General features: G+C 38.9%; 3 protein-coding genes across 5 annotated transcripts; 2 read left to right on the forward strand and 1 right to left on the reverse strand.

Moving 5' to 3' along the window:
• Positions 1–220: 220 nt before the first annotated feature.
• Positions 221–4,221, forward strand: LOC121601705 (phosphatidylinositol 3-kinase catalytic subunit type 3-like). Its single transcript, XM_041930508.1, has 14 exons — positions 221–530; positions 603–791; positions 869–1,028; positions 1,093–1,242; positions 1,315–1,437; positions 1,520–1,615; positions 1,685–1,770; positions 1,843–2,106; positions 2,162–2,264; positions 2,331–2,430; positions 2,488–2,721; positions 2,792–3,074; positions 3,254–3,612; positions 3,698–4,221. The coding sequence occupies exons 1-14, from the start codon at positions 469–471 to the stop codon at positions 4,141–4,143; spliced, it is 2,655 nt and encodes an 884-aa protein (XP_041786442.1). The 5' UTR covers positions 221–468; the 3' UTR covers positions 4,144–4,221.
• A 489-nt stretch (positions 4,222–4,710) lies between these two features.
• On the forward strand, positions 4,711–8,746 carry LOC121601704 (ionotropic receptor 25a-like). 2 transcript variants are annotated; one of them, XM_041930506.1, is made up of 10 exons: positions 4,711–4,883; positions 4,991–5,140; positions 5,275–5,480; positions 5,598–5,862; positions 5,936–6,173; positions 6,258–6,618; positions 6,693–7,285; positions 7,409–7,594; positions 7,680–8,009; positions 8,072–8,746. In XM_041930506.1, exons 1-10 carry the CDS (start codon positions 4,778–4,780, stop codon positions 8,475–8,477), a joined length of 2,841 nt encoding a protein of 946 aa, XP_041786440.1. In that variant the 5' UTR covers positions 4,711–4,777; the 3' UTR covers positions 8,478–8,746. The 2 variants fall into 2 exon arrangements, with proteins under 2 accessions (XP_041786440.1, XP_041786441.1); XM_041930507.1 differs by having other exon boundaries at positions 4,814–4,883; positions 4,951–5,140.
• A 531-nt stretch (positions 8,747–9,277) lies between these two features.
• Positions 9,278–11,710, reverse strand: LOC121601707 (nitric oxide-associated protein 1-like). Of its 2 annotated transcripts, XM_041930513.1 has the most exons (3): positions 11,012–11,710; positions 10,655–10,861; positions 9,278–9,618 (listed from the first exon to the last, which is right to left on the reverse strand). In XM_041930513.1, exons 1-3 carry the CDS (start codon positions 11,681–11,683, stop codon positions 9,508–9,510), a joined length of 990 nt encoding a protein of 329 aa, XP_041786447.1. In that variant the 5' UTR covers positions 11,684–11,710; the 3' UTR covers positions 9,278–9,507. The 2 variants fall into 2 exon arrangements, with proteins under 2 accessions (XP_041786447.1, XP_041786446.1); XM_041930512.1 differs by having other exon boundaries at positions 9,278–10,861.
• Between the last annotated feature and the right edge of the window lie 15,472 nt (positions 11,711–27,182).

The following is a 27,182-nucleotide window of genomic DNA, read 5'->3' on the forward strand; positions in this document are numbered from 1 at the left end:
ACGTCAAAAACCTTCGCCTTGCCCAACGTACCAAATACCTTAGGCCCGTGGCAGCGCTCATCCGATGCGATTTTATCGGACGAGATTTATATGGGATCTGACAGATAACGTCGGACGTGCGATTTCGTCGTACGACGGAATAAAAAAAAATTGATTCCGTCGGATCGTCGCATCCGATTTTATCTGTCAATGCAATCATGCAGTTTATGTAGGAACAATATCAAATAATTTTTTTATAATGGTTTAACAATTCAAATCATTCGAATTTTCGCAATATGAGCCGAAATAGTGTTTGACAGAAGCGTCCGATAAAATCGCATCGGATGAGCGTTGCCACCGCCCTTAATCATAAACAAACCAAATGACATCGGGGTGCATTTTGGTAAAACATCATTCTTGTGAACATATGCTGGAAAGTATTGCGTTACTCTAAAAAAAATCTCATAGAACAGTGTGGCCACAGTAAATATGGAAAGCGCTTTACGATACATTGGTAGTTCTTCTTTACTCCAAAAAATTTCGATCAAAATGTAAGTTTGTTCGTGCCCTCGATTGTTCTTATTTGATTTGGAGTTGGAATGCACTTATGCATCTGTTTTCAGCGGAACACTGGAGGGAGAAAATGTAGGCTATTCATATGAGAAGCTGATCGAACAACCGTTGCTAAAGTTCTCCGGAATGTATACGGAGAAAACGCCGCCATTGAAAGTGAAATTGCAAATCTTTGATAACGGAGAACCAGTGGGATTGCCAGTGTGCACATCCCACAAACATTTCACAACGCGATGGAGGTTTGTTGCTGCAAATATTTGACACCAAAATTAGAACTGAGCAGTGTATAATAATTGATTTCTACAAATAATTACAGCTGGAATGAATGGGTAACCTTACCTTTGCGCTTCACTGATATTTCTCGCACAGCAGTGCTTGGATTAACCATCTACGATTGTGCAGGAGGAAGAGAACAGTTAACAGTTGTAGGTGGAACGTCGATATCGTTTTTTAGCACGAACGGTCTCTTCCGTCAGGTAAAGAGAAAGAGTTTAACGCCTATTAATTGCCTAGATTCAACAACATATTCTATATTTTTAGGGTTTGTACGATCTGAAAGTGTGGCCTCAAATGGAACCGGATGGAGCATGTAATTCAATAACCCCGGGCAAGGCTATCAATACCGGCGTTCATCAAATGCAACGATTATCGAAACTCGCAAAAAAACACAGAAATGGCCAGATGGAAAAGGTATTTTTATGTGCATCATTTATTGTACAGGCGTATTTATAATGTATTTTTTTTTTACAAACACTCTGGTAGATTGATTGGCTCGATCGTCTTACTTTCCGCGAACTTGAGGTTATAAATGAAATGGAGAAACGTAATTCCCAGTTTCTTTACCTAATGGTGGAATTTCCACAGGTATACATCCATGAAAAACTAGTAAGTATCTTGCCAGTTAATAAAACATTAGAGAACGAAAAGTAATCCCTATTTCGTTGCTTTTGTTGTTGGCCAAAAACAGTATTCCGTGATTCACCTGGAGAAAAATTCAAACTCCGTGGTAACATTTATTGCGAAGCCAAAAATAGTAGTGGTTCCAGATTGCGAAATTCATCAGGTAAAGGTTGATCAGTCGATTGCGCTTGGATAAAAAAATAATGTTTTCTTTTGTTCAAAAATGGGACAGGAAAACCTTGTTGAGCGCAAACACCATAGACTTTCCAGATCGGACCGTTCTGGAACATCCGATAGAGATGTTAAGCCTAATGCAATGTATAAAATTTTCCCGTTTGTTATGACATAATTGTACATGATCTTAAGTTTGCCTATTGTTTGATTTTGCAGAGTCCGGGATACATTAAACTCGATCGTGTATCGATACTCCTCTACCTATCCTTTAAGTAGCGAGGAACAAGATATAATCTGGAAGTATCGTTTCTACCTTAGCAGTCATAAGAAAGCGTTAACCAAATTTTTAAAATGTGTGAACTGGGAAACCGCTGCTGAAGTGCGACAGGCTCTAGCATTACTTGAAAGTTGGTCCCCCATGGATGTGGAAGACGCTCTAGAATTGTTGAATTCTACATTCCGCCATCCCATCGTTAGATGGTATAGAGAGTAAGAGTATTACTGTGTACTTCAACTGAAAATCTCTTTCCTTCAGGTACGCGATCACTCGTCTCAATGAAGCTTCCGATGAATATCTACTTTTGTATTTGCTACAACTTGTACAAGCTTTAAAATACGAGCCATTCGATGAGTCCAGTGTATGCACAATTCCGAAAATGTTTGATTATAGAATAGCTTATTAAATGATTGTCTATGTTCCATAGAACTCTGCTACTCGTTCACCAACCGAAGGAAAGGAGATTTTTCAATCTTACGAGGAACCAACAGACGCTCAATTCGATAATCTACAACCAGACAGCACAGGTAAATGAATATGAGATGCATCTTGATATATATGCACAACTTTAATCCATATTACAGGTATCTCTGACAATAACGTCGAAGAAGTGATAAACAATCGATATCAATGTAGTAGTGTCAACAATTTGGCAAATTTTCTTGTTGAACGGGCGTGTCAAAATCCAACTCTCGCCAATTATCTGTACTGGTATTTGACGATAGAATGCGAGGACGAACGAAGCAGTAAAAAGGATCTTAAAATAAGCAAAATGTACTCCAATGTTTTGCGGATGTTTTTGAACTGCTTGTATAAAGGTAATTTGTGTGGATACGTGAGTGTTTTGGTAATGGTGTACATATGTTCATGTTTATTTATATTTTACAGGCACTCCAGAAATGAAAGCAACACACGCGCAATTGAAAGAGCAGCAACACTTTGTGGATCGATTGGTAACTTTAGTGAAGATAGTTGCAAAAGAGTCGGGCAATAGAAAACGAAAGACCGAAAAATTCCAGCAGTTTCTTGCTGAGTCAAGCTCTTCCAACGTTACCAAGTTCAACTTTAATAATTTTGGTCCCATAGTCTTTCCATTAGATCCCAGCATCAAAATAACAGGAATCGCGGCCGAAAAGGTGTCTTTGTTTAAAAGTGCCTTAATGCCGTCAAAGTAAGTACGATGTATAAGTATTTAAAAATATCCGATATATGTGCCCGCTTGGAATTGTTAGCTATTTTTGCATTTTTCCCATCAATTTTACCTTATTTGCTGCATGGAATAGCATAGATTGTCGGCACAAGTGTGTTTAGAATATAAGTATCATCGATTTTTTTTATTATTCAATTTAGATTAACCTTCCGCACCACCAGCGGAACGGATTATGTGGCAATCTTTAAGCACGGAGACGATCTTCGGCAGGATCAACTTATTTTGCAGATGATCACACTAATGGACAAGTTGCTGCAGAAGGAAAATCTTGACCTAAAGCTAACCCCATATCGCGTACTGGCAACCAGTTCTAAACACGGATTTATGCAGTACATTGATTCGGTAACGGTGGCTGAGGTGCTCAATACGGAAGGAAGCATTCATAACTACTTCCGTAAATTTAATCCTTGCGAAACGGGCCCATTTGGTATCTTGCCAGAGATAATGGACACGTACATTAAAAGCTGTGCAGGATATTGCGTAATAACGTATCTGCTGGGTAAGTGTGTCGTCCGAAGCATAGTATTGTGATAAACGTCTCTGGAAAATGTTGTATCGTATTTAATTATTACATTACATTATAGGAATTGGAGATCGGCATCTGGATAACCTGTTATTAACGTCCAGCGGAAAACTGTTTCATATCGATTTTGGATATATACTAGGCCGTGACCCGAAACCTATGCCTCCACCGATGAAGCTGAGCAAGGAGATGGTCGAGGCGATGGGTGGAATTAACTCAGAATATTACAATACCTTTCGGAAACTGTGTTACACTGCATTCCTGCATTTGCGGCGTCATGCAAATGTAATGCTCAATCTGTTTGGGTTGATGGTTGATGCATCCGTCCCCGACATTGCGTTAGAACCGGATAAGTCAGTTAAAAAGGTGGAGGATAATCTTCGACTCGATTTATCCGATGAGGAAGCTGTACAGCATTTGCAAAATCTATTGGATATCTCCATAACGGCCGTAATGCCTGCCTTGGTAGAACAAATACACAAGTTAGCTCAGTACTGGCGAAAGTAACCATGGTGTTACAATATGTGACCGTTTTTATGTATCATCTAAAACGATTTAAATACAAATTTATTTTGAGTTTCTAAAGAATCCAGTCTTATCTGAGAAAGAACCGTAAGAAAGAAATACATAATTCAATTTCAGTCATGCAGCAGGGTTTTGCATTTAACACAGATTGATTTAATTATCATTCGATGAAAAAGATAACTTTTCAATAGCATTCGTTTGTAAATGAACATCTAACCATTCCACTGATTATTATTTACCTGTTATATTTAAATCGAACTTCATTGAAATATGTATTGAGTTAATGCATGCATGTAAGAAAAATCGAAATATGTCAGTCTGATTTATATAGATACATTGACAATCACGTAAGTACACGTGTGACAATGATCTTATACGAATCGATATAGTTGCGCATGCACTTGTGCGAACCAAATGTACCATCGCATTCATCATCCCTAGGTATGGTATCCTTAGGATCTCCTCGGCAACGCTTTGCAACAACAGACCCTTTACATGAGAAAGATGATTGTAGTAAAAGGCTTTTCATATCAGTATGTCGGGAACCGACCGTCGCTTATAGACCGATTCCGCAATACTGTTCGGCTTGGGTATATGTGTGTATTACAAAAATATCATGGATCTTAGGAACGGAAGGCGTTGGCTGATTTTAATCCCTATTCAGCTTGCATCATATGCAATTATAGCGATCATGGGACAAACTACCCAAAATATTAATATATGTAAGCATTTCCATTAATTAACTCCTTTTGCACTAGAAGTAGAGATAATTGTGAACGTGGGAAAAAGCTTAAATTATTTTAAAACGTAAATTTCACTTTATTACCAGTGTTTGTCAATGAGGTAGATAACAATTTGGCTAATGTTGCTGTTGAAGTCGCACTGAACTATGTTAAAAAGAATCCACAACTGGGGCTGTCAGTTGATATGATGTACGTAGAAGGAAACCGCACCGACTCCAAGGATCTGCTACAAGCGCGTAAGAACTATGAACACTTTTGTCGTTGTTGTTGTTGTTATCTCTGTGGTGGTACTGCTTAAGGATACAAAACGTACCATTTAATTGTGTATGATTTTTACCTTTTCAATGTCTAATTTTGGTAAATGAGAAAGTGTGCTCGAAGTATGGCCAGTCTTTGAGCGAAAATCGACCGCCACACTTACTACTGGATACCACGCTGACTGGAGTATCATCGGAAACGGTGAAATCGTTCAGTCTGGCACTTGGCATACCAACCGTATCGGCTTCGTTTGGACAGGAAGGAGATTTACGCCAATGGAGAGACTTGACGCCAACCAAACGCGGCTATTTGCTTCAGGTAAATCATTATTTCTACTGCAGGGTGCGGTTGCAACGGTCGTTTTCAGAGGCTTCAATCAAAATCGTTATGAAATGAAGCCAGAACTTCATGATACAACATTCTTCATCCATTAAGGTTATGCCACCGGCTGATATGATTCCGCAAGTGATTCGGTCTATCATCATTTACATGAACATAACGAATGCTGCAATTCTGTACGACAACACATTCGTAATGGATCACAAATATAAAGCTTTACTGCAAAATATACCCACGCGCCACGTCATCACCACCATTGCTGACGATCGCGATAGAGCCAGCCAGATTGAAAAGCTTCGCAATTTGGACATAAACAATTTCTTTATACTAGGTTCTTTAGCATCGATCAAGCAAGTATTGGGTAAGTGGTAGTTGTCGTCAGAGGTGCGCGTTTTAATTAACGCTATTCTTGTTTTGGTCACTTGTAATCACAGAATCGGCTAAAAATGAGTATTTTGAACGTAACTTTGCCTGGCATGTAATAACGCAAGAGCAAAAGGATCTGACGTGCAATGTAGAAAATGCCACTATCATGTTTCTTCGTCCGATGTCCGATAGTTCAAGCAAAGATCGATTGGGCAGTATACGCACAACATACAATCTTAAGCAGGAGCCTCAAATTACCGGATTTTTCTACTTCGACCTGACACTGCGCGCGTTAATTGCAATTAAGTAATATATCTTGCTTTATATGGTTGGCTAGCATTAAATGCTGAAATGAGTATTTTTTTTTAATTATTTTCTTTCATTGGCTAGGAATATTTTGCAGTCCGGATCCTGGCCATCAAACATGAAATACATCACGTGTGAGGATTACGACGGGACAAACACACCAAATCACACAATCGACCTTAAATCGGCTTTCATTGAGGTGACCGAGCCAACCACTTTCGGTCCGTTTGAAATACCAAAAGGCGGAAAAATGCAATTCAACGGTAACACTTACATGAAGTTTGATATGGACATTAACGCCGTTTCCATCCGTAGCGGCGCATCCGTTAATACGCGCAGTCTCGGAACATGGGAAGCGAGCTTAAATGCACCGATAAATGTAGCAAATGAGGCGGAAATAAAAAATCTTACTGCCGATGTTGTTTATCGTGTCTATACGGTTGTGGTAAGTGCGAGTGGATAAAATAATATATTTTAAGCGACAACAATGGTAACCAGCGTAAAACCCGTTTATTTCAGCAAGCGCCATTCATAATGCGAGACCCAACGGCACCAAAGGGCTTCAAAGGATACTGCATCGATCTGCTCAACAAAATTGCCGAGATCGTCGAATTTGACTATGAAATACGCGAAGTGGAGGACGGAAAGTTTGGCAACATGAATGAAAACGGCGAGTGGAATGGTATAGTACGGAAGCTGATCGACAAGCAAGCAGATATCGGACTCGGCTCGATGTCTGTAATGGCCGAGCGGGAAACAGTTATAGACTTTACCGTCCCATACTATGATCTAGTTGGGATCAGTATTATGATGCAATTGCCTAGCACGCCGAGTTCGCTGTTTAAATTTTTAACCGTGCTGGAAACGAATGTGTGGCTCTGCATTTTGGCTGCCTACTTCTTTACCAGCTTTCTAATGTGGATATTTGACCGCTATAGTCCATACAGCTACCAGAATAATCGAGAGAAGTACAAGAACGACGACGAAAAACGGGAGTTCAATATTAAAGAATGTCTGTGGTTCTGCATGACATCGTTGACACCGCAAGGTGGCGGAGAAGCACCAAAGAATCTGTCCGGTCGCTTAGTCGCTGCCACATGGTGGTTGTTTGGGTAAGTAGTAGCAGTATTGATAGAAGGAAAATTATGTTTCCATTGTGTGCCGTTTCCATCCGCGAGGTTACACAGCAGGTGTAATTATCATTGCATTTCTGTCATTATGTCATTATTCAACAGATTTATCATCATTGCCTCGTATACGGCTAATTTGGCAGCTTTCTTGACTGTATCCCGACTAGACACGCCAGTTGAATCACTGGATGATTTATCAAAGCAGTACAAAATTCTGTATGCCCCACTGAATGGATCATCGGCTATGACGTACTTCCAGCGAATGGCTGACATTGAAGCTAAATTTTACGAGTAAGAAGTGCCATATACCGGCTCATGTTGCTGAAAGGATATGATCATGTTGCTTACTTATTTTAATACTTTCTGGCAAACGCAGGATTTGGAAGGAGATGTCGCTCAATGACTCTCTGACAGCGGTTGAGCGATCGAAGCTAGCTGTCTGGGACTATCCGGTAAGCGATAAATACACAAAGATGTGGCAAGCCATGCTTGAGGCAGGTTTACCGAATAGTCTCGAAGAAGCCGTACAGCGCATACGAAATTCGACATCTGCCTCTGGATTCGCATTTCTGGGCGACGCAACCGACATACGCTACCAAGTGTTGACAAATTGCGATTTACAGATGGTTGGCGAAGAGTTTTCTCGCAAACCCTACGCGATCGCCGTCCAGCAAGGATCACCGCTGAAGGATCAGTTTAACAATGCGTATGTATTAATTTGTTATTCCTTTTTGCGTTTTCTAACCCACTCTTTTCTTCGCTATTTAGTATACTGATGCTACTGAATCGACGCGAGCTGGAAAAGTTGAAAGAACAATGGTGGAAGAATGATGACGTACAAAACAAGTGCGAAAAGCCAGATGACCAGTCGGATGGCATCTCGATACAAAACATCGGAGGCGTATTCATCGTAATATTTGTGGGGATAGGGATGGCGTGCATTACGTTATTGTTTGAGTTTTGGTATTACAAGTATCGAAATAACTCCAAAGTGATCGATGTTGCCGAATCAACGGACCAGCAACACGGTGGAACAATAGTCAAAAATGTTCGTCCCGCTGGTAAGCTTATGAAGCAAGATTCGTTAAAGGACTCAACAAAAGGTCACAATTATCAAAACCTCCGAACACGCACCTTGATGCCGAATTTGAGCAAGTTTCAACCTCGCTTCTAAAGTAATGCGTTTTTGACTGCGCTTTGGAAGTACAACGAAAACATACTAATGCCTCGTAAGCTTTACGAGGATTAGTACGACTACGGATAGTTATGAACTGTATTTTTTTTTTAAATTTTAACATATGAATTTAATGGGGATATATATGTAACTATCTTTACCATTCATGTATAACGATTTGTGCATTTTGAGCAATTCTTTGAATTATGCAACAAAACGCTAACAAATAAATGAAATTGCAATAATAAATACAAATGATAACTGTTGTTTCCGCGGAATTTAAATGTTTAGAGGCTTGAACGTTTATTTACACCTGATCCTGACTGACTATTCGGCTGCTTGGTACTTGCAAATACGCCTCAAAAGCTTTATAGGAAGGCCGGCATGATCGCGTAAGTCGTAATTGTTGGGAACGATTTCGAGTAGCAATACGTTCAGGACCGCTAAAGGATCCCCGTTACAATCCATAGCTTATCAATCAATTACCGTTGCCCACAAATGCGTAGCTTTAAACCAGCGGTTTTCAACCGGTGGAGAATTTCTCCCAAGGGGGAAATGTTAAGAGGCGAAAGAACTCGGTTGGAGCTAAAGCCTATCTAACTTTACAAACAAACAAACAAACAAACAATCAAGGGAGAAATTTTGCTTTTTTAAGGTGTAATTTTTGTTGAAAATTTCGCAATACTATGGATGGTCACGATCTCGATCGATGAGTGGCACATTCAGTTGAGGAGAACGCTAGAATTACGCTGAACCACAGTAAGAAAGAAAAGTCTGGTTTTATTGTATATCATGTATACTTTATTTATGTTATTTATTTTCATAATTTACTTTAATATGTGTATTCTTCTTGATCTTCTTTCTTTCCCTGTATGGGGAGCTCTAACCGTACGAGATGCGAATCCATGACGTGCATACAACTAGGTTGCGACTTGATGACTGCCTTACGTGATCGTATAAATCTAACGAGGTTTGAAAATGGTACCCGTTCGATAGGTCAGTGATCGACGTATCCGTTTGCCACGCAAAGCTAGTCCGTTAGGTAGTATAGCAGGTTGACGGATATATACGCCCCTTTTCTTAGGCGTCCAGGCATGGAAAATGGCTTCGCTGTTCTTTGGTAAATTAACCCCGATCCATCCTGCGGATGATAACAATATGTCACAGACAGTAAGATGCTTCTCTAGTATACCATGTACGAGAATATTAGGGACGCATTCCAACAATGGAAATTTTTCTAGCCGCTCCTGACTTCCAAAAGGAACACCTAGAAATTCCGTGCCGAGGAGCGCCTCGTACAGCGCCGGTGCGTCCAATGTTTGGCAAATGATCGTTGGAAGCATGTTAGAAGCATAAAGAATCACGCGAATTGAATCTGGACCTTCAACAAAATCTAATCGTCCTAAACCACCCAGAAGTAAGGTCATACCCCTTTTCAACAGATAGATCCTAGGTCGGATAATCTGTTTTGGAACTGTAAGAACAATCTCCTCCGTGGTAAGAAGATCCAGTATTTGATCGGGCTGAACAACACCGGGTGTATCGTAGCACCATTTGGAATTGATGTACTTTTCATTTTTCTCGTTCAATGTAAATATCGGTAATGGTGCGTCACTTCTTTGTGTCACTGAGAAATGATCAAACAATTCTCCCTTTTCCTTCTCAAAGGTAAGACCAATGTGACCGAGAAGTGTAGGCTGCTTTGAATCTTTTGTAGCATTTTTCTGTTCACGTCGCAGTTTTTCGTTTGCCTGTTTTATGTAGCGCTCTTGTTGTAATCGTTTCATTCTTAAGAAAAGCCGATGGTCAGACGGCCGCAAAATTGGAAACTTAAGCATTCTTATGGTAGTGCCAGGCCATGGACTTGCCGTTGCCTTTTGAATCAAATCTGTCGCTTGAACCTTGCATAGGTCAGAACGAAGTAAAGCATTAAATAGTGTGCTCTTGCCAACATTCGTGCAACCAACCAAATATACGTCTCCTCGAGTTCCCCAAACATTGTGGATTTTCGTAATTAACTCCTCTACTCCGTATCCTGTGCTGGCTGATATGAGCGAAACATGTTTAATGTTATTCCTAGAAAATCCAGATTCAATAACGCTTCTCGTTAAACATTGTCGTACGTTCTCCAGGTAGCCAGCACTGTCCTGCGGCAAAAGATCGACTTTATTGCCTACCACGATGATGGGTCGTTGCACTCCCAAAATCTCAGAAAGCCCAGGCCATATGGAACATGGAAAATCCAGAACATCTACAAGCAGCACAGCAAGAGCTTTCTTTGTTTTTATCGAAGACAGAATTCCTATATAATCGTTGGCCGAAACTGTAACATTTACAGCAACATTGTAGTGTTTTAGGAAATGACACCGCTGGCAATTAGTTGTCTGTGCAGGAAATAAACAAAATTATCATGAATGAAAACATTAAATAGCATTTTCATCACTAACATTATACGCCTGAACCATCTATGGCGTATATTTGAGATAAACAATGCAGTGTTCCGTACAATCTATCTTCTGATTCTATTAACTCACCAACAGCTGTTCTTTCGATTTTCCTTTGAACAATTGACCAGGTAAATAGCCCGGAATGCTTGATTCGATGCAGTGTAGCAAAGCACCGCATCCACCACAAGGAATTGTAGAGGCAGGTTCATTCGGATCAGGTGTACCGTAAAATGATGTAACATTTTCTTCAGTTTCGTCGTAATATTCAAAATCTGACATCCATTCTCCTGTAGATAATTTTCCATTAGGCTCTTGTATCGAGTTTTGGTGTGTTTTCACTTGTAAGGTGAGATGCTGGTAAGGCAATTGATGTGTAGATGGACGGTCTGCAATTTCGACACACGATTCGTAGCAATCTGATCGTTCATCACGCGGTGGGGTTTGCAGTTGCTTTAAAACTAAAGCAAACGGTTTCACAGCAGACGTTTTTTTGAACTCATTTTGTTCGTACTTTTTTAACTTAGATTCTAGTATCTTGTTTTGCTTATAACCCAATTTTAATTGATGTTTTTCTATGAAAGAGCTATACAACAGTTTGTCTTTCCACTTGCTATAGAGTGTATCCGTGTTATTTACATCAGTCGAAATAAGAGTTTTCGATTGATTCACTAATCTACGGTTTAGATTCAATTGACAATATCTTAATCCTGCCACACTTTTCCATTTGAGCAAATCAAATGCTGGAAAACTTCTTAACATTTTGCAAGTCCTCACATGTGCGTTTGAATTGATACAATAACAAATAATATATTCCCAAGAAGCAAAATCCATCAAAACACCGATTGTTGTATAAATTGACATTTGTCAAATCGATTTCCCAACCAACAAAAAAAAACTTCCATACACCCAATATGCACGAGGCCACAAGAGTGACAAAATGCCGCTGGACGGATTATCAAGCTTGCGGATTGAAATGGTGCGGATTACCGAGCGTGAACAGTACAATCGGTCCCCGAGATACACGGAACCTCTTATCGTGTGTTTACATTAGCCCTCTCGAACTAGTGTTGGGAATTCCGTTAAAATAAAGGAACGGAACGGAACTGGTTTATTTTGGAAAATGAATTTTGAGTTGTTTTTTTTTGTTTCGCTTACCGCAATAAATAATCTTGTGAGCATGTGACAGAGCGCAAGCAACACAGGCTGTGTACGAGAACTACACTGAGACTGCAGGTGAGAGATGGCTGTGAGAGAATTGACAACTAGTTTCTCACGCCGGTGTATGTAGAAGCTCCGAAAAGCGCCGAGATGAGACTTTTAAAATGCTGTTGGAAAAATCCATTTAATCGCTAAAATAAAGTCAAAAAAGTTTCTTTTACCTTTTAATAATATTTCTACGATTATTAGACTGCAAAAATGCAAACTATAATTGATCGTACGCTATAAACTGCCAATTTAATTTTTTCTCAGCTCCATCGTTCTTTGCATGCTGAGGAGATGTCTCTCACCGAAAATGCTGTCACTCGCTGTCAAAGTATGCTGTCAGTTATTTTCTTAGCTGCTTTCTCGGTGAAACGCTCTCATGCAGCAAGCAACAACCGGACCTGTTGTGTCCGCACAAATTCAACATAAAGACGGTGGTGTACGGCACAAACATAATATATATTTAACAACTATCTTTGGTATATGTAATACAATAAACACACGCACGTAATGCGGGGAGAGGACAACTGGTCCTGCTCGCGCCGCGATCCTCACTGAGGACCTCACCGGATGACAGCCCTGCTGTCAACGGCGAGCCCTCAGGGTGAGGCAGCGGTCTGTCCAAAACAGGACCACACCGGTTTTTGAAAAGAACGGAACGCACGAACGATAGCACCTTGCTAACAATATTGAAGCGGCAAAGAACAAAACGGGATGTAATGGAAGGAAAGAACGAAATCAACAGAACGGAATTAACAGAAAAAACGGAAAGAACAAAATGAACGGAACGGAAAGAAAGAAATGAACGTAACGAAACAGAATGAACGGAACAGCCAACTAAAAGAACTTTTTACTAGGTTTGAGCCGGAACGGCCAACACTATCTCGAACCTTTCGAAACTGAGCTACTGGATTCCCGCAAGTGATGGAAAACCATCCATCGAATCCATCATACCCTCAACTCCATCAAAGTCAAGGACCGTAAAGATATCAGGTCAAGTTATAAGCCCGTTTTGACAGCTAGGTGGAAGAAGAATCGACGAAGAAAACTGACAGTTAGTTTTCCGTGTTTAGCGAACACTTCAAGTTCTCGAAGGAAAATTTCCATTTTAAATCACGGGCTGTGTTCTAAAGGCCGGGCTACATTGATCGTACTCGCAAGTGTAATTTTTATATTCACTAGCGCATCTGGCGGCGACCAGCGCAAGCTAGATGTGGGTATAATTTAATTGCCAAAATTATTCATGCTTGGTGTCTCATCAAGTTTCGACCAGGCTACCTGTTTGCCGTAGGAAATGTTGATAAACGTCCATAAATTGCAACAAAGTAGGCCGTTAATTGTTGTTGTTGGACAAATCGTCATTCATACAAAGCGCTGGGCAACATTTTTCCCCATCTTCCATTCTCTATCCATCATTGGGTAAAATTATAGCCTCGTCGACCCAAAACGTTTTTTGACAGATAAATTATGCCAGCATTTAGCTTCCACCCGTCACCGCTAGATGGCGTACGCGTTCACAAAAAATATACTACGGAGTACGATCGATGTAGCCCGGCCTTAATAAACTATAATATTTACCCAAATTGATCTCCACCAAATATTGACCATGCAAAACGTAAACAATCCATCAATACATATACAAGCGGAAAACCATCTGTCAAAATCGGAGCCCAGGGGGGGGATCGCCAAAAGCGCTATAACTAGGCCCTACCCGCAAATTTCCGTTAAATGCCTTCTTATCGCCTTGTAATCGCCGGCGAATTGAAGGCGATCAGCAGTGCATTTAGCAGTAATTAAATGCCTTTGAAATATGTCAATGAAAAATTCGCTTTTAATTTGAAATTTGAAATTGCAACTGTCAAAAGAAAACCTTACAAGCGTCTTCAGCACTGCACTGTTGTAGTGTTCCCAGATATGAGCGTGAGATTCGATAGCACGATTTACGTGTTATGTTCTCTTGCGTTAAGCTCTGAGCTATTTCACTTTATTAAAGATAGTCTACATTATTCGGTTGTTAAATACCAACTCATTGAAAGGTAATAATATATCAAACTCATTTCGATAACTAAAATAAAAGGAAAAATGAGATACATATTTCTCCCATCCTGATAATGAACGGTGAACATAGTGTAATTATTATGTTTTTTTAAAAAAGTATTATTTTAATTTCGCTTCACATAAATTTTGTTTCAAGTAATTATAGTAAGAAAAAATTAATTTAAAAAGAAATAAACGCAAAAAAAAGATCATAAAAATCTGGATTTGAACACACGCTTTCTCGGTTCGGAACCAAAAGCGTTGTCACTGCTCTATTTGGCAGTTACATTGGTATAGGTGCAAATTCAGTATATAAACAAACTAAGATGGCGGCAAGCTATCTGTTCTCCTTGAATCAAAAAGTTGAAAGATTTCGAAGAGAACCCGTTACAGCCGTGAAAGTTTCGGTTGAAATCTTTATTCGCCTTCTAAGGCGACTAAGGCCTTAAATGCCTTCTGAATGCCTTCAAAGCCGTTTAATGCTGGTAGGGGGGTAACTGTACCAGTTTTCGGCACACTAGTGCAGCAGTTTCACAAAAACTGCTCACAAATAAACATTTTTTTATTATTTTTCATGAAAGTGATGTTATTCTGGTTGATAAACTATCATAATATGTTACACTATTTTTTATTTGCCGGTTCAAAGCCCTTTTTCATAAATACAGTAGAACGTCGATTATCCGGGGCGGGTTAACCGGCGGGCGGCTTAACCGTGCGCATAAATGTGACAGCTGTTCAAACGTACGGCGAACATTTGCAGCCATAGTCAAGTGGGCAACCAGTTTGTTGTGCAGCTTTGTAGTGTCTAGTGGAATTTTCGAAATTCATTTTTGTTCATGAACAGCTGTTAAACCTATAGTTATTGATTAAAATAATATTCTACTAACGATTAATCGATTGATTCAAGGTGAATTAATCATAAAACTAGTGGATTTTATAATTTTTATATGAATTTGACATTTCTTGGACCATTATCCGTGCAAATCGATTAACCGGCAACCGTCCGGTCCCGAGCTGCCCGGATAATCGACGTTCTACTGTATTTGCTAATTTTAGCATCCCATCTCAAGTCCCGGGGACATTGATCATAATCACTGGTGTAATTGCAATTTTCACTAGCGCATCTGGCGGCGGCTGGTGGAAGCTATTTTGGCCATCGATAGACAAGACCATTCCCTTGTCGGACTCAAAATTTAGTAGTATTTTCATCGTTTTTTGACGCGGTGGCTGAAATACGTGTGTAACACATATAACATGTGTATTACAAAACTTTTCCAACCCGGCTTAAGTAAAAATTACGGAAAAATAACGTATTTTCTGAATCGGTTTGAATTTTGTGCCAAAATACTTCGGTCAGCCGCCGCCAGATGCGCTAGATAAATCGAAATTACACTAGCGATTACGAACAATGTACCTGTACCTTAAGGCCGGGGGTCACTGTCCGTACTCGCTAGTGTAAAGGCCGGGCTACATTGATCGTACTCGCAAGAGTAATTTTTATATTCACTAGCGCATCTGGCGGCGACCAGCGCAAGCTAGATGTGGGTATAATTTAATTGCCAAAATTATTCATGCTTGGTGTCTCATCAAGTTTCGACCAGGCTACCTGTTTGCCGTAGAAAATGTTGATAAACGGCCATAAATTGCAACAAAGTAGGCCGTTAATTGTTGTTGTTGGACAAATCGTCATTCATACAAAGCGTTGGGCAAAATTTTTCCCCATCTTCCATTCTCTATCCATCATTGGGTAAAATTATAGCCTCGTCGACCCAAAACGTTTTTTGACAGATAAATTATACCAGCATCTAGCTTCAACCCGCCTCCGCTAGATGGCGTACGCGTTAACAAAAATTTCACTACGGAGTACGATCAATATAGCCCGGCCTTTAAGGCCTCGCTACACGACCCGAAAGCTCGAGGTGAAAATTCAAAATTCTGAAATCTTCACGTCAAAAAGTTTACGGGTCGTGTAGCCGCGTTTTGTGTACCATCGTGCACACAAAAACCACTGTCATATGAAGCAAGCGAAAACTTGTGAACAACTTTCGCCAAATGAATATACAGGCGGTCCCCGACATACACGGTTAATGGGGACCGAAAACGGCCGCAAAATACCACGTATCTCGAATTTCCGCGTAAGTCGAATCTCGTGATTTCCAGCCAAAATATTCCTAATTTTCGTGCAATTTTGCAAGTAGGGGGTGGTTTTAGCCACCAAATTAATTGTTTGATATATTTCTACTGAATTGAATAGTTTTAAATCTTTTGAAATGGTATTTCACATTTGATCAATACGGAAATTATTTGGTATTTCACAATGGATGTGTCAAATCAGTACAATTTGCTCAAAGAACTGTCAAATTTGGAAAACCGCGTATCTCCGAATCCGCGTATAAGAGGTACCGTGTATCTCGGGGACCACCCCGTAGATACTCATTAAATGTGTAAAGAGTGGTTGACTGCCGGATTATACGCGTGACAACACAATTGTTTAGCTGTGATAATGATCTTATTTTTCCTTTTCTTCTTCTTCTTCTTCTTCTTCTTTGGCGAGTGAGGATGTATCACCGACAAACCGACGTGACACTGATGTTACAAAAGTGTCCCACACGAAAGTACTGTCATTTACCAGTGAGGCGAACACTTCTGTCAAAGCAAGGATAATGTATTTAGAAGGTTGATTTTTATCGCTTTTGCTGGGCGACATTGTGGGGGACATCTGTCACTCTCTGCATACAAATTTCATTACCCCGCACCAACCCTCCCCGATTTTTATACCGGAGCCCCCGGAAGAGAAATGTCAAGTCGAGAAATGTCATTTTGCTCTGAACAATCACCTTGTCATTTATAACACCTTGTGTCAAAGTAAGCTCTGTTCACTGCTGCTTCGATGTAAACAACTTTTCTAAATACAAATTGCGAAGGAAGTGTGAGAGCGTTTCTACATACACCGCGACTGCAGCTGAGAGATGGCTGTGAGAGAATTGACAACCGGTTTCTCACGCTGGTGTGTGTAGAAGCTCTGAAAAGCACCGAGATGAGACTTTTAAAATGATGTTGAAAAAATCCATTTTAATCGCTAAAATGAAGTCAAAAAAGTTTCTTTTACTTTTTAATAATATTTCTACGATTATTAGACGGCAAAAATGCAAACTAAAATTGATCGATCGCTATAAACTGCCAATTCATTTTTTTCTCAGCTCCATCGTTCTTTGCATGCCGAGGAGAATTCTCTCACCGAAAATGCTGTCAGTCGCTGTCAAAGCATGCTGTCAGTTATTTTCTCAGCTGCATTCTCGGTGTATGTAGAAACGCTCTGAGGCACGATTTTGTGAGAATTATTTGACAAAACACCCAGGAAAATCATTTTATAAGTTTCCAAATCAATGCAAAAGATGTGAGAACTACATAAAACAATACGCATTAGAATTTGCGAAGAAAAACAAAAAGGGGATTTAGCAGTTTCTTCTCTGTGTCAGTGTAGTAAGCGAATCATTATAGAGATGGCGCTAGTGTTTAGCGTATTTTCATTTGAAATAAGGAGACAACTTTTGAAGCTCATTTTGTTCGAAGTGTCACATCGGTTTGTCGGTGGATGTATTCCCTTACATTTGACGTTTCAAATGTACAGGCGTCCCCCGAGTTACAACCCCCTCGAGTTACGACGATTCGCAGATACGACGATTTTGATTTGGATAGTTTAATGTCGTCATTGACAAGAAATTGATGTATTTTTTTGAATTTCTGGGCTGCTAACCGTTATACACATATTCCTAAAGATTGCACAACTATCCGATCTTGAATATCTATATCGTGTAAACAGATTTTGGAGGAAAATTAATACATTATTTTAAATAAAATAAACGATTACATAATTTCCGACTCTTCAAATTTGGTTATAAACTTTATATTCACAGATATTCGATGTACAACTATTTCGACTAACGCGTTGCTTTGGGCCATTTTTTTCGGTCCCAAATACAGTCGTATCTCGGGGGACACCTGTATTCAGAGTTTTACCCACTCTTTATTTTAACCTGACATTTGTTTTTTTTTTGTTATTTAGTTATTTTTGTTTTGAATTTATTTTTGTCTTTCTGTGCTATTTTGTTTGTATTTTTTTAAATTTTTATTTGATTTTCCTTCATGAATTTGGTAATTTTTTTAAATTTCATATCCTGATTTTTGTTTCCATCTTTCCTTTAATCTGTCAAATGTTATGTCTCCTCTATTTGTTTCGTATTTTTTGCAGTTAAAAACCATATGCCGCTCTGTGTTTTGTGTTTGGCATATTTGGCACACTCCTGATTCTACTAATTTCATTTTGACCAGCCAAAATGATGACAGGTCGTGTCCAGTTAACAATTTGTTTATTGTTCTAACTTCTTCTGGGTATATGTCAATATCTTTCTCGCACGGTATCATTTCAAATTTTCTTTGAAATGCCTGGAATTTTTCTCCTTTGTTTTGACATTGTTCCTCGTACCAGATTTTTGTTTTCTTTATCATTTCTATTTTGTATCTTTCATACGCATCTACCAATCTTATTTTGTTTTCTGTTGTTTTATTTGATATTGTCCCTTCTTTAGCTAATCTATCCGCACATTCTTTTCCATGTATTCCTACATGTGCGGGTATCCACCATATTTTTGCCTTTGATCTATTTCCTATTTCTATTATATTATACATCGTTTCTTCAATTTCTTCCTCATCTTTGGCTTTTTTCAGGATATCATAACTATCCGTGTATATTGTTGGTTTCTCCATCTTTAATTCTTCTGCCATTTTCATAACTATTTAAATTGCTGTCAGTTCTATGATTGCTATACATGCTTCGTTATTTGCTTTAATGCTACATTTCCATTTATGTTTTTATCTGCAGCCACTATAGCAAAATCATCCGTGTACTGTATTAGCCTAATTTTTGGTATTTTGTGTATCCTACTATGTATTTTTCTCGTATAAATATTAAATAATGTTGGGGACATCACGTCACCCAGTGGCATTCCATCACTGACTAGTTTTTGATTATTTTTTTTATTACATTCTAATTCTATGGTCCTATTTTTAAAAATTGACTAATCCAGGTTATTATTTGGCTATTCATGTTTGTCTTGACGAGTTCTTCTATCAGTATTTTAAGTTTTACGTTATTATATGCGTTTTCTAGGTCTGCAAAGATAATACCTATTTTTCTCTTTTGTTTTTTCTTTTTTTGTATCTAGTTCAGTAAATAGTTTGTGCACATTTGGGTTGATTTATTTTTTCTGAAACCAAAAGACCTGTCTGGGAGTATTTTATTTATCGCACAGTGTTTATTTATTTTTTTTTAGGACTGCCGAATTGCCTACTTTCATAATCGTATTGATTAATGATATGAATCTATAATCTTCTACTTTTGTTTTGTCTCTGTTTGGTTTTTGTATTGCTATAGATTTTATTCTTTTTAGCTCTTTTTTTATTTTCCCTTATTCCACATCTCGTTTATTTCGTCCCTTATAATTTCTTATGTTTCTGGGTTAATGTTTTTCAGCATTTCGTATGTTATTTTATCTATTCATGGAGCTGATTTTTTTCTTTTTGTTTCGAATTTTTTGCCTTCTTCGTCTCTTCTTCGTCTATCAGCTTGTTTTTGTTTATAAATTCAGGTATGTTTATTGATTCAATATCTATTTTTTCATTTTTTCCATATGTTTTTCTGAGAAGTTCTCTCGCCGATTCTTCGTTGTTATGGATTATATTTTCTTCTCTTATCATTTCTTGCTTACCATCTAACTTTTAACTAGCCTCCATAGTTCCTTTGTCATGGTGTTTTTGTTTATTTTCTATTGACTTTTTGTAGAAAAATAGATTTTTCTTTTTAGTACTGCTTCATTTTTTTGTACTCTATGGCATCTTTTATATTTTTTGTATTGTTGTATATTGTTCTTGCTGTATTTCTTTTTTTTTTTCTTTTCACATCTACAATGCGGTCATTTTGAGTTTACGGGCTCCTGTCTAAAAGATTTCGGATGAGATTTCAGCTCTCGAAGCTAAAATCTTTTTGACGTAAAGTTTTCGCCTGGCCCTCCCTTTTGACCGAAAACTTTTTGACATTTCGATTCATGTAGCGAGGCCTTTAAGATTGAAAAAGTACATGCTTCGGCACATGGTGTAAATAAAACAAATGCCAGCTCAATAGTATCGCTAAACATGTCAACACCTGGTCCCTAACCGTTCAATAGACATGGAGCAACCACGTCTCGCGCGACAAAAAGTTGCTCAAAATTTTACTCCGCGTAGATCAAAGTTGCTCATTTTACCCAGTCAACCTGCTTGTTTTTTTGTTTGAAAATATAAAAATAAGTTAAAATGTGCTAAAATACATCTTTTGAGTTTTAGATTAACCCTGTTGCAGGCAACCGGCTACCCGTGTAGCTAAATTATCATTTAGCTCATCATTGTAGCTCATTTATCTGATTCTAGGAATCCGATTGACTTGAAATTTGGCATATGTGTGTAATCTACAGCCATCTCTCTAAGGATTTTGTTTGCAGAATTTTTTGAGTATAATTAACCTGTTTTTTAGAATTATTTTTTACTATACCCCTATTCCACGCATCCGGGCTACACGGGTAGCCAGAGACTTTGGAGGCTTATAACTTTTGAAAGCGTAATCCAATATCGATGCAATATTCTGATGAAAATTAAATAAACTATTGCAGTTTCTATAACTTTGCATAGATTGGTTCAACTCGCTACCGTTTTTAGTAATAGGTTTTAAAAATTGACAGGTTTTTTTTTAATTACAAAATGTAAAAAATATGTTTTCAGTTGCATTTTCAATTTTCATGGCAAAATAGCTCTAATAGTTTTAAGAACTGTAATAGTGGTGGAGCTCGGAATCTGACCTACCCGATTCCGATTCCATGTTTGGAATCAATTTCGGAGCCGTTTCCGATGCTGGAATCGATTCCGATTCCGGAGTCGATTTCGGAGCCGATTCCGGAGCCGATTCCGAAGTTGGTTCCGTCACCGATTCTGGAGTTGGTTCCGATGCCGGTTCTGGAGTTGAGTCCGGAGCCGATTCCAGAGTCGACTCTGGAATCAATTCCGGGATCGGCTGCGAAATCGATTCCAGGATCGGATCCAGATCGTCTCCGGAATCGGAATCGACTTGGGAATCGCAATTTGCGCCGGTAACGGAATCAGGCTTGAATCGAGAAATGGAGTCAGCTCCGGAATGTGAATTAGTTTTTGAATTGAAATAAGAAGTGTGGGAAGCCAATTCCGGAACCGATTCCGATTTCGGAGCTGATTCTGATTCCGGAGCCAAATACGATTCTGGAGCCAATTCCAATTCCGTAGCCAATTCCGATTAAGGAGCCGATTCCGATTAAGGAGCCAATTCCAATTACGGAGCCGATTCCGGAACCAATTACTGAACTAATTACGGAGCCGATTCCGGAACCAATTACGGCGCCGATTCCGGAATCGATTCCGGAAACCCTACTATCCGGAATCGATTTCAGAAAACTTCGGAGCTAGCCGTAATCGATTCCGACGAAATCTTGATTTTCCCTATAACTAAACTGTATGTTACACGTCTTGCATACATTTTTCAGAATTTTTCTATGAACCATAAAAAAGATAAAGGAGTTTTGATTTGAATGAAAACCGTTACAACACACCTGTCATAATAATTTTATAAAATGCACATTTGCGACAAATGCAAAAACTTCATAAAATGGTATCTAAATAGTATCATCGAAACCCCTGTAATTTGACACTATAGCCGTGTGAGAGTTCAAAACTGCCAAAGTTTACACTATTATAAATGACATGAAACACATTTTTTATCTCTACATTAGCGAAATTTATTCATTACCATATTTAATAAAAAAAAACTATGATTCGCTTACATTCACAATACCATACGAAATTAACGTTTTTTCCATGTGTACTTCCTTCGGGCACCGGCTTGACCAGGCTTCTTACGTTCTCGACGACGATAGTCACGAGTTAGCAAACCAGCTTAAAAAGTAGACTTATGTTCAGTAAATAATTCAAAACTATTTCAAAGAATAGGGAAAATAACTAAAAAGGGGAATACTTACCAACACGCATTCTAGCAATCTGATCCTCGTCGACAAAACTACGTAATGCCATCGCAATACCCCAACGCACAGCGCCTGCCTGTGATGACGGCCCGCCACCAGAAACGTTAGCAGTAACATCAATTTTTCCATACATTTTAGTAAACAGCAGAGGAAAAGAACCTAATGAAAAAATGATAATTTTCTATTAGAACCATATTGATTTCAGTGGAACACATTTTTTCAAGAACCAGAATATATATCGTACATTTGGACAATCTACGACGAATCCTTTTGTGTGTATTAACTTTCCTTAACCCAATTCTTGGCATTCGGCTACCAGGGTAGCAAAATCGATTTTGATTGCTTATTCATCAGATTCTAGGAATCCTATTGACTTGAAATTTGGAATGTGTATGTAAACATATTACAGCTGTCTTACTTTGAAAAGTTTCGTCGATTTTTGTTTTTTTTAATACATTATTTTTAGAATATTTTTTTTTGCAATACCCATACATTCCAGGTAATCGGGCTACCCGGGTTGCCTGTGAGTTTGTTGATATTAGTGGCTTGTATCGCATACCATTTCGATTGCGATTGAAATCGAAATCCGATGAACAAAAGTTCATTTTGAATGAACAAAATTCACTTTAGCATCGCATACGGATTGTTAATTCGATCGTAATCGAAATCGAAAAGTCAGTTTCGACAAGTAGACAAATCCTATGTAAAACATCGAGCAGTCGACAATTTTGTCGACAATTGGTATCGCGTACGCGTATAGAACGCGCTCTTTATCGATCGAATTCATTTCGACTAGGTAAGGGGTAGTCGAAATCTTTTGGATAATCTGATTTCATTAGTGTTGGCCGTTCCGATCCGAACCTAGTAAAAAAGTTCCGTTCTTTATGTAGGCCGTTCCGTTCCGATCCTTTATACAAATCGTTCCGTTCCGTTCATTCCGTTCTTTCCGTTCTTTCCGTTCATTCCGTTCCGTTCCGTTCATTGCATTCATTCCGTTCCGTTCCGTTCATTTCGTTCTTTCCGTTTATTCCGTTCCGTTCAATCCGTTCTTTCCGTTCACTCCGTTCCGGTCTTTGCCTCTTCAATACTGTTTGCAAGGTGCTATCGTTCGTGCGTCCCGTTCTTTGAAAAAACCGGTTTTGTCCGGCTGTTGCTTGCTGCATGCAAGATAACTGTTCACTCTTTCTCGCACACAGTATGTGTTGCCTGTGCACTCTCCCATGCTCACAGGAATATTCATCGCACTTCGTCGCGTATCGTTTATAAAAATCGTGATAAGCGAAACCAAAAATGGTGTTGCATTTGGTATTCTGGTGCAATTTGTAACATCTATTATATACTTTTTGTTATAATTTAGCTTGTTTTAACTAGACAAATAACTATTAGGGTAAGTGTACCATTGTGGCAATAGCACCAATTATGGCTATAACGAACACTGTTTTTGCTCTAAAACAGTCTTTTTGCATTCTAAAACCACGGAAGGATTTTTCTTTTCAAATATGAACATTTTAACACATTTGTGCTTCATTAGTTCCATGCTGGTCACTTTCATTTGTTAAATATCACCCTTTTAAAATGTGTTGACAAGATTTTTGGTATCTCTTACCATTTTGCTAAGAGGAGCACTGTAGGATATTAGCGATTTTCAAGCACCTAACCATAATTTCATCTCAAAATCATCATTTTGGTGCAAAATATTAGTTATTTAACGACTACGCATCAAAATTCACCAAAATTTCATCGAAAGTATGCCTTTTTTCTGTACGTCCATAATTGGTACAACTAACCTTCGGTGTACCAAATATCGCAGTATGCTATGGATGCTTTGTTGACACTGTCGTTTTGGTTGTTGCGTGTGGTCGTTGTGCAAGTTTACACAATTGGGGTTTCTCGTTGTTATTTTCGCAATATAAAGTGTTATTTTGTGTTTTAAGCATCATTTTCTTGTAAAGTGTTCAAATCAGTAATCAGTGGAAAGTCAGTATAATGAATCGAACCAGTTTCACCAAAATAATACAGCTTTGAATGACTTTCATACGAAGAAAGCGAAATCTGAAGCCGCTCGTGTCGCCTTATTGCCAAATACGCTTTTGTTCTTCCCTGATCGATAGTTAGTGCTAGTCTTGGCTAGAAGTATCTTGGTCAGAAGATAGTTGAAATATGGATACGATTCTTTATTTAAACAAATTCGAACAGACCACCCTGATTGTCTGTGCTTCTCTCTCGTATCGCGCTGAACGGGTGGCTGGCTTCGGTATAGCTTCCAGGTGATGTGAAAGATTGTCAGGTGTGTGTCCAAGTACGGTGTCAAAGGTGTACGAAAGTATTTTTTTATGATTAGCCACATCAATTGTGCGATTAATTGAGCGTGGATATCAATACAACCAGTGTTAGAAAACGGACATTTTAAATGTTAATTTTACGTATTTAATGGTGGCTACATGCATTATATTGGTGCAGTGAACTTATTTTTACTTGATTTCAGTTAAAACAATGTCACAAAGTAATTTTTGGTGTAAATATCCACGAGTTTTGGCCTACAACCACAATTGGTACAGCTATGGCGAATTGCTAGGAACACTATAGCCATAATTGGTAACTTGAGATGCAATTTTTAATCGTAATTTTCTGTTGTTTCGCTGAACATTGAGTCAAAATAAAAAATACTCTCGTGTTCTACACATTGTAGGCTACATAAAAACATAAAAAAGTTTAAAATTTTATCCCATACTTATTTTTACAGGCGTAAAATCGGTATCTTGATAACATATTGCAGCCATAATTGGTACACTTACCTTATAAAATTTAAATCTGCACTCATATGGCAGGACGGGTTGGAAAAGATGTATTATAATATGCGAGTATGAACAACGAAAATAAAGTGTATTTATTTTTGTAAGCCACGATATCCACTTGATCTTGGCACTTGGCATGATTCTTATATTTGGCCATTCGATTCGAAGCATTCTGTTCCATTCGACAACCGTTTGAGTGCCGTGATCTTGTAAACGATTTGTGTGAAAAATAAACTATTTTGTTTTAAATATTAAGTGAAATTCAAATAATTAGTCAATCTCGTGATACAATCGTCAACTCGTACCACTCAATAACAACGGCATGGGTAAAAGCCTCGAATGGATCTTGCCCCCATACGCTGGGATGATTATCCTGCTATGGGCATTTAATAAGTTACTGATAGCCAAGCCATTTACTGGTACAGGAAGGCTTTGACCAAAAATGGTCGTCGAATCTAAAAGTATAAAAAATGCTAGATAATAAATGCATGCTTTATATTAGTACAGCTGGTACAGTTTAGTGGGCATAGATTGAACCCATCTAATTTGGTGTCAGATATGATTTCAGATTTAAGAAACGCCTTTTCATATCCTGTAATAAGTGCCAAACCCACCCACCCCCCCCCCCCCACCCCATGACAATTTGGCTTCTAAGCTCTGGGTCGGTACTTTGCACCCCAGTTCATGTTCCGTTCTTTTTGAAAAATACACTAGTTCCGTTCCGTTCCTTTTTTTAACGAAATTCCCAACACTAGATTTCATTCAAATTTTATAGAAAAATAATTTCAAAATTCATGCAAACATGAAAAATACCAGTGGAATATTATTTGCAGAACAGTAATGTATTGATTGAGACAACAATTAAGGAATAAAATCTGTTTAGAAATACTGATTTTTGTTGTTATGTTAATCTGCAGCGTTTTGTTGTTATGTAAAAATATGCATGTATACACCTATGCTTATGTTAATATACATGAACATATACATATATATGTACATATGAGAGTATATTACCCTACGTTGTGTTTCTACATTTACACCGTCTTACGATCCAGCAGAGAGAGAGCATGCCGGAAACGGTAGCTGTCAAAAAACCACATGCAATGCTGACAGCTGTCAGTTGCCTGCAGTCACCCAGTGTACAAAAATTCAAATATATGACGCTAACATCACGGCCCCCTAAATTTTCCAAAAATTTACATTCCTTTAGACTTCTCCCACCTCAACGATCCTAGCTAGCGGCCACTCGCACGGGTTAACGTTGTCTTCCTTCAGAAACCATCTGGCCGACAATTACGCGTTGAGGGGCGGGAACCCGTTGATTGTTGTTATGCAGCTCACACAAGTACTCCGTCTTCCACCGCTTCCATTGACGTTGGACAAGTTGTTGTAGTAGTTGGTACTTGCGGACTCGATTTCAGGAACATCCAAGAGATCGTTGTCAGGAAGGGCCAACAATGCTGTCCCAATGAGGAAATGATCCGGTGTTAAAACATTCAACTCTAAAGGGTCCTCTGATAATGGAGTTAATGGGCGGCTAATCATTTGTCCCTCGATCTGCACTAACACAGTCGTCATTTCAGCAAACGATAAACGTTGTTGGCGTGAGAGTCTTCGCAGAGTCCGTTTGGATGACTTGAACGCCGCTTCCCCACAGCCTCCAAAATTGGGCCCGTGGAGGTATGAAATGCCACACAATGTTGTTCATGGCAGACGCTCCATGCACTGCCTCCATATGGCGGGAATCGTTCACCAGGCGATATAATTCACTAAGTTCAGTGTTTGCGCTACGGAAATTCAGTCCATTATCGGAATAAACCTTTGCAGGGAGACCTCTGCGAGATACGAATCGACGAAACGCTGCTAGAAAAGCCGGTGTGGATAGATCTTCAACTATTTCCAAATGACCCGCTTTTACTGCAAAGCAGACAAATACTGCTACGTAAGATTTCTGTGCAGCTGCCCCTACGATGCACAGGTTTAAGATAAAAGGGGCCGCAATAGTCACACCTACTACGGAGAATGGGCGTGATGGTGTAGAATATACGTTTGTCTCAGACGGCCACCAACGCGCATAAAACATTGGTATCGATGTACGGTTCGTTGCAGAAAGAAATGTATTTT

The sequence above is a fragment of the Anopheles merus genome, unplaced genomic scaffold (genome assembly GCF_017562075.2).
Source record: "Anopheles merus strain MAF unplaced genomic scaffold, AmerM5.1 LNR4000150, whole genome shotgun sequence".
Classification (NCBI taxonomy): Eukaryota; Metazoa; Arthropoda; class Insecta; order Diptera; family Culicidae; genus Anopheles; species Anopheles merus.

What these genes read in the sequence shown, in the direction of transcription:
- LOC121601705 (XM_041930508.1), top strand. Translation starts at nt 469, where the DNA reads ATGGAAAGCGCTTTACGATACATTGGTAGTTCTTCTTTACTCCAAAAA. An exon ending in CAGATTGCGAAATTCATCAG is followed by an intron (nt 1,616 to 1,684) that starts GTAAAGGTTGAT and finishes AAAATGGGACAG; the next exon opens with GAAAACCTTGTTGAGCGCAA. An exon ending in GATGTTAAGCCTAATGCAAT is followed by an intron (nt 1,771 to 1,842) that starts GTATAAAATTTT and finishes TTGATTTTGCAG; the next exon opens with AGTCCGGGATACATTAAACT.
- LOC121601704 (XM_041930506.1), top strand. Translation starts at nt 4,778, where the DNA reads ATGGATCTTAGGAACGGAAGGCGTTGGCTGATTTTAATCCCTATTCAG. An exon ending in CAAGGATCTGCTACAAGCGC is followed by an intron (nt 5,141 to 5,274) that starts GTAAGAACTATG and finishes TAAATGAGAAAG; the next exon opens with TGTGCTCGAAGTATGGCCAG. An exon ending in ATTGAAGCTAAATTTTACGA is followed by an intron (nt 7,595 to 7,679) that starts GTAAGAAGTGCC and finishes TGGCAAACGCAG; the next exon opens with GATTTGGAAGGAGATGTCGC.
- LOC121601707 (XM_041930512.1), bottom strand. Translation starts at nt 11,683, where the DNA reads ATGTTAAGAAGTTTTCCAGCATTTGATTTGCTCAAATGGAAAAGTGTG. An exon ending in AATCGAAAGAACAGCTGTTG is followed by an intron (nt 10,862 to 11,011) that starts GTGAGTTAATAG and finishes TTTCCTGCACAG; the next exon opens with ACAACTAATTGCCAGCGGTG.